The sequence below is a fragment of the Glossina fuscipes genome, unplaced genomic scaffold, assembly GCF_014805625.2.
Source record: "Glossina fuscipes isolate IAEA_lab_2018 unplaced genomic scaffold, Yale_Gfus_2 61, whole genome shotgun sequence".
Taxonomy (NCBI): domain Eukaryota; kingdom Metazoa; phylum Arthropoda; class Insecta; order Diptera; family Glossinidae; genus Glossina; species Glossina fuscipes.
In genome coordinates, this window is record NW_023998433.1 from 386,181 (window position 1) to 393,182 (window position 7,002).

At 36.2% G+C, this 7,002-nt stretch overlaps 2 protein-coding genes across 4 annotated transcripts; one reads left to right on the forward strand and one right to left on the reverse strand.

Annotated features, from left to right (window-relative positions):
- Positions 1–1,943: 1,943 nt before the first annotated feature.
- On the reverse strand, positions 1,944–5,813 carry LOC119638015 (ATP-dependent RNA helicase p62-like). Of its 3 annotated transcripts, none has more exons than XR_005247370.1 (4): positions 4,362–4,736; positions 3,522–4,300; positions 2,300–3,470; positions 1,944–2,227 (listed from the first exon to the last, which is right to left on the reverse strand). XR_005247370.1 is itself a non-coding variant. In XM_038034550.1 (4 exons), the coding sequence occupies exons 2-4, from the start codon at positions 4,636–4,638 to the stop codon at positions 2,673–2,675; spliced, it is 1,854 nt and encodes a 617-aa protein (XP_037890478.1). In that variant the 5' UTR covers positions 4,639–4,672; positions 5,751–5,813; the 3' UTR covers positions 2,274–2,672. The 3 variants fall into 3 exon arrangements, 2 of the variants coding, with proteins under 2 accessions (XP_037890478.1, XP_037890477.1); XM_038034550.1 differs by lacking the exon at positions 1,944–2,227 and adding an exon at positions 5,751–5,813 and having other exon boundaries at positions 2,274–3,470; positions 4,362–4,672; XM_038034549.1 differs by lacking the exon at positions 1,944–2,227 and adding an exon at positions 5,722–5,804 and having other exon boundaries at positions 2,274–3,470; positions 4,362–4,672.
- On the forward strand, positions 4,906–5,823 carry LOC119638017 (EEF1A lysine methyltransferase 2). The gene is made up of 2 exons (XM_038034555.1): positions 4,906–5,673; positions 5,741–5,823. Exon 1 carries the CDS (start codon positions 4,993–4,995, stop codon positions 5,650–5,652), a length of 660 nt encoding a protein of 219 aa, XP_037890483.1. The 5' UTR covers positions 4,906–4,992; the 3' UTR covers positions 5,653–5,673; positions 5,741–5,823.
- The last annotated feature ends 1,179 nt before the right edge of the window (positions 5,824–7,002 follow it).

The window sequence follows — 7,002 nt, forward strand, 5'->3', positions numbered from 1 at the left end:
TGTGACTAGGAGCATAGTCCAAATTAGAACATGCATTGCCACTATACTGTAGACATTTAATCAATCTCAATTTAGCTTAACTTGAAGTATGCAATAGGGAGACTTACAGTTTCCTCAAAATTTTACCTCCGGATATTAGCGTGAAATTAACATGATCATCAATGTTTAGAGGAATGCCCGAGAACCAGATTTGAGGTCACGTGAATAAACTCAATATCTTCGTTTACCATTTTAACATAAGGTGGGTAATGAAAATCGTAAACTGTGAGAGATATAACAATACGTATGATTTTAATTGAATGTAATTTTGAATCGTTAATATTGACCCACACCGACTTCATTGATTCAGTTAACTAATCCCTCTACAAGCAAGTATTGGCGTGAAAGACACATTTGTGCATCATCAGCATATAAACGTATATTGAAGTTAGAGTGATATGCAAATAATGCTGTTATTTCAGCTGAAGAACTATCAACCATTGCGCGATAATGCCGATTTCCCATAGAAAGTTTAACTCGTAGATAAACTGAAATCAAGTTAAAACACTAAGTTTTTCCAAAATACATTATGATTCACTCTGTCAAAATCCTTACAAAAATCAGTCGTCAACATGATCTTTATATCAAATTGCTTTTATGACTCAATTATCATCATAAAATATTAAAACTTCGATTTCTTTGTAATATGAGACCTACACTGTCGAAATACTAATACTAAACAAATTTTTTTCGAAAAGTTTTGGAAATAGGAACTTTTGTTTTACAACAACATTTTTAAAATAAGACGTAATATGGGGAGTAAGCGTGGAGGAATAGTCCCGTCCACTCCATTTTCAAGACGCCAATAGTCGCAATTTCGTTAAAACGTCTGAAAAATTGCGACCGGTAGATGGATAAACATTGGACGTACAAGCAAACTCGATTCATTAGACGATTTTGAATCGATCAGTATCTGTGGTCTATCTTAAATCCTGCTTTGTGTTGTAAGCTTTTATACAAAGTTGGTAAACAGACCAATAAACCGAAAAATATAAAAAAAAGATAAAAGTAATGACTGAATTTCGACCTTTTTAGGCGTCCATATTATTTGTACAACCAAATGTATAGATAGAATATGCATTTTATTAGGTCCCTAATATATACTTTTCAACTTTACAAAGGAAATGGAAACGTTAATATTATAAGAAAACTCAAGCAAACATTTCATTGTCGGATTTTAGGGGGTCTAATGAATAGATTATGACAAAAAAATTATAATATGCGCAATGATATCAAAGGCATATTCGTATTGGAAAAAAAACAAAGATGTATAATCAACTATCCCTTTACTCATTATTATATTTGTATGAGGTGAATGCTGACCGCAAAAAACACCAACGCAACTAATTATGTCAAGGTAGCTTTTAAAGGACACATCCGTTGCTGCGGATGCGCAAACGTGCTCCTGCAACACCAGCTTAAAAACTCCATCGATAATGTTACCGAATATATAGACTAATCCGTTCTTTTATAGATATTACAAAGTTTAAAGAGAAAATTATCAAAACTTGTAAATACGTCGAATTACCGTGCAAAGAAGTTCCCATATTTAAGCGGGATCGATAGATCAGTGGTGATGAACTGAACAAGAACCCGCCTCAGAATTCCCGACGCGCACTTTTCGCTGGTTTTTAGAGCATGCAAACGCGTTGAAGTCTATTCATAAATAAAAAATTCCATAGCCCCGTAAACATAGGCACGTGCTGTCTTCCCAATCCAAAATATGCTTAAAGTTCATTGCAGGTCTCAATAAATAATAATAAACTGCATTGCAAATCTCAATAAAAACGTTCTTAAGGTCACGTGCGTACAACTTTTTATTTCACTTAATACGGCTTTAATACAGCAGCGCAAGAGCAAAGAGGTTTTCACAAATTTCGCACCAAACAATTAGCACGTCCTACACTATCAACTGTTTTCACTATAAAAATATATATATATATACGAAAACGCGATCGCAATAACCGAGAAGTTATAAAACTAGCTTAAAATATTAACGAAAGTGCAAAACAAATTTTATAATTGCCAACTTGACAAGCTACAGTAACTGTAGTGAAATTTTATGTTTACCAGATAACATCGCGCCAACAAATCAGTTATGGTCCCAAAAAAGTAGGTTTTGGCATTTTAGTTAATCGATTTTTTTCTTTTCCTTGCTTGCTCAAGAAAAAAAGCTACATCCCAACATCTAGCAAAAAAAAGGGAAATTAATAAATCAAAAAAAAACAAGCAGATATATAAAAAAAAAGAAACACTTTACTTGGCATATATATAGATTGACTGCGTTATGAACGCACGTACGTTTGTTAAAGTAATCAATTAAATATCTTCGAATAATAGGTATCCATGTTATTTGGTTAGATCGAACGTTTCGCTGTATTGGTTTTCCTTCCAATAGGCTAATTATCGTTAAATGCTGCATAGAGTATTTATGAGTGTATATGAAAAAGAATTCACATTTCATTTTAGTTGTAACATATCTCTTCGCTTCTACGATCATAGATTGTAGAGACGTAAGAAAATACATATAGAGCTTGAGTACGATTTTTCAATTGTTGATTACTGCACAGCTTCTAATTCAAAATGATTCAGTGCGAGAGAGAGAGACAGAGAAAGAGAGTAAAAGGATGTTTTTAATGTCTGGAATTAGAGTAATTGCGTGATCTTCCGGAACCATTTGAGTAACCAGCATTATTCCCATAGCCCGAATTGCTGCCGACGCCACCACCACCGCCACCACCGCCACCACCGCCAAAACGATTACCACCGCTGTAGCCGTTATTGGAAGAATAATTATTACTGTTACCACCGTTTCTACGATTTGAACCTCCTAAACCACTGTCCCGGTTGGCACGGTCACGCTCCTTTTCCTTGCTGCTAATAGTAGCAGCGTTACGTGCTATGTACTCTAAATCGGGATTCACATTTTGATTAGCCTCACGTAATATATCCACGAGGGCGCGGGCACATTTAGCGTTCTTCCGCGTGAAAAAAGCATACGAAGTTCCAGTGGAATGTTTACGACCCGTGCGTCCAATGCGATGAATATAATCTTCGGAAGATTGCGGGAAATCAAAATTTATAACATATTTTATGCCATCTACATCGAGACCACGTGCAGCCACATCAGTGGCTACCAAAATATTGGCACGGCCATTGCGAAAGTCGGATAGTACATTGTCGCGATCCAGTTGAGATTTATCACCATGTATAGAGCCCACACGAACACCAAAACCATTTATGAAACGAGACAACTCGTCTACTTTTTTTTTGGTGGCAACAAAAATAATGATTTTGCCTGGATGTGGTGACTGATCGTAAATAAATGACAATAGGTCTTTGAGTTTGGATCCTTTATCCGCTTCTTGGCACACGTCAACGTATTGACGTATATTATGATTGGCGGATAACTCCAATGAGCCAATATTAACCTATAGCGGAACTTCTTACTATACAATCTTACATTTCAGAATTTCACTCACTTGTATGTAGTTATTGCCCAAAAAATCTTCGGCCAGCTGACGCACTTCGCGAGGCCAGGTAGCACTCCACATAAGGATTTGTCGATCTGGTCTAATCTGGTTGAGAATTTTTCGAATTTGAGGCTCAAAGCCCATATCCAGCATACGATCGGCTTCGTCAAGGACAAGATAAGTGCAACGCTGCATGTTTGTGATGCCATTGGAAAGGAAATCCAATAATCGTCCTGGGGTCGCTATTACAAGTTCAACGCCGCGTTCTAAATCTTGGGTTTGCCTAGTTTTTGGAGCTCCTCCAAAAATACAAGTATTACGCACGTAAGCGCTGGATCCGAAGTCATTAGCCACCGATTGTATTTGTTGGGCTAGTTCACGTGTTGGAGCCAATACCAAAGCAATGGGACCATCTCCCCTCTGTAAAGGTGGCTGATGATTAATGTGCACAATAGCAGGTAAAATAAAAGCTAGCGTTTTTCCCGACCCAGTTTTGGCAATGCCGACGAGATTTGAACCACTCATAGCGATTGGCCAAGCCTGCGCTTGGATCGGCGTAGGTTCATTATAACGTTGGCGACGTATCTCATTTAAGCAATAATCTGGGAAGCAAGCCTCATCAAAATATTGTATAGGATTAGGGGCTTGGCCTTTTAGAGTAATTTGATGAGCAGCCCGATAACGTTCAACCTCATGATGAGGCCGATTGCGAGTCTTAGGATGCTCCTGATAAAAATTTTTCTGAAAAGGTGGCAAGCGCATATCGGACCAAGTGACGTCTCGTAATTCTATATAAATATAATAAAAAGTAGTAAATATATTTTTATTAATATTCTCCGCTATACTTACTAGAGAAATCATCAGAATTTCCGCCACCACTACTTCCTCCACTGCCAATTTTTCCGCTAACCCTGTTTCGATTGTCTCGTCCCATACCGCCGCCACCTCCAAAATTGCTCCGACGTTCTACGCGTCCAGAATGAATTTGATTTCGTCCTCTACTATGGCTAGGACCTGAACGTCCGCCATCATAATCCCTATTTCTAGAATTTCCATAACCGCCACCCCCTCCGCTGCGATTGTTACCACCTCTGCCATTCTGATTGCCGCTTCTTGGCGGTGCCATTCTTTAAAAATTTTAACACTTCAAACTGTTAAACCTAAATAAAAAAGCACAGATTTACTTATACTACAAGAAATTCGTAAAATTTATCTAAGTTCTTTAAAACAGTTAGTTGCTTTGCGAATAAAGTTTGCAGATATCTTCTTCTTCTTCTGCTATTCAGCAAATTAACAACCGAAAATTCGCTGGGATGTATTTGCAGATATCTGATTGAGTGTACTAAAATCAGTGGGAAACGTTTAGAAAACATTGACCCAATATACGAGTGTATGTAATTGCTTAGCGTTACGAAACTCCAACTCTCGATACGGCAATGCAATACCAGCTGTTCGTAAAATATAATATTGCTAGTTTAACATGTCAGATGAGGAATTGGCCGGTTCTGAATTGGGCACAAAATCTTACTGGGACCGGGCTTACAATCGTGAAATTAAGAACTACAAATGTAATGGCGATGTTGGGGAAATTTGGTTTGATGAGGATTCTCAATTTCGAATAATCGATTGGATATTAAAGCAATACAAGGCTAAACGTAATTCACATATTATTGACTTGGGCTGCGGTAATGGTATGCTATTAGTAGAATTGGCTAGAGAAGGATGTGTAAATCTACTAGGTATAGACTATTCTCCAAAAGCGATTAGCTTAGCCGAAAAAATTGCTCATGACCAAGGCTTAACGATTCGTTACTCGGTGGCGGACTTAATGGACGTTCAGGCCTGCAGTTTACTGGGTGAATTTGACATCATTCACGATAAAGGAACATATGATGCAGTTTCTTTATGCCCACACAATCCTAAGGAGAAAAGGTTATTATACATGGACACTGTGTGCCGTTTAATGGGCTGCAACGGCATTTTCATTATTACGTCTTGTAATTGGACTGAAGAAGAATTAATCAAAGCCTTCCAAAACTTATTTACAAAATATTGCACCATACCAACACCAAGCTTTAAGTTTGGTGGTACAATTGGCAACGTAGTTACTTCCATTGTCTTTAAAAAAAAAGCTAATTAGACAACCATTCTTTGGATAAAAGTAAATAAAAACAACATCACTAACTTTATTATAAAATTACTTCATTACTTTATTATTTCCTCCCAAGAAAAACTGACCACATAGTAATTGTTTACAGCATCTGTCTTTCTAAATGTGAATAGTGCAGATAGAAAAGATGATTTGCTTATCGCGCTTTTGTTTCTCTGGCTCGTCATGAAGGCTAAATTTAATTAACTGCAAGTATACAGATGTTCATTGCGATGCTGGTACGTGGTAGCGTTATTCGTTGCAAATAGAATCGTTACAAAATGTCACAAAAAGTGGCGACTAGTCAAAATCATTATTCTTTGGTATTGTATGAAATTTTATACAATACGGCGCACACACAATAGCTACTGCTGCCACATGCACTGATAAAATGCAAACTATTTGTAGAGCTTCATATAAACACGAATATACAAATCTTACACCATGCTTCACGTTACAACTGCAGTCATCGTGTTCAACGTGGAACGAATAAAAAATCAACTGCTGGAACCATTCCCAACGTTCGGCGGGATGACTACGTAAGTTTTTTTCTTCTCAGAACGTAAAATCGATTTAAATCAAACGATTCTTCAAAACAAAAAAAAAATCATAAGAATATATCGTTTCAACTAAAGATTAAAATGTGCAATTTTACGCAATATTTTTGACACCTTTCTACACTTTTCCAAGGAATAAATATTGCAATTAATTGTGTTCTTCATATTTACTGTACAAATTTAGAAAAAAAATTGCACTTGGCAATGTTTTATTATCATTTAATAATGTTTCATATGCATATTCCACGTTTCTACATATCGCACAGTTTCGTGGTTAAATTCAAGAATATTGCTAATTTTTGATTTTAATAACGAAAAAAATAATAACTTGTTGATAAAAAGTATAGCAATCTCCAATTTTAAGGTAATGTATCAATTAGAACCTGTAAATGGCTATGTATTATTAAGAATTCGATTACATTCGATACAATTTTGTGATCTTCTGAAACAAGCGTTTTTTATAAAGTTAACTCAAGAGAAGGCATTATTGTTTGGACATTAATTGTTGGTGTTCATAAAATGAAATACAAAACGAAGAAACTAAGAGGTAACCCTGCTTGTACGTACATATAAATGAAGACTGAATTATATATATATATCATATGTCATTAACTAATAGCGCGAACTTCGGTTGTTTTGTTGTACGATTTCTTTTTTGGCATTGTGTCTGTCGTGTGGGAAATTTTACTCTGAGAAACAGATTATTATTGTTATTCTCAGTAAATTCAAAAGGACCCTCGGTGGATTTTTTAAGGAATGTACAGCAACCTAAATTTTACTTTAA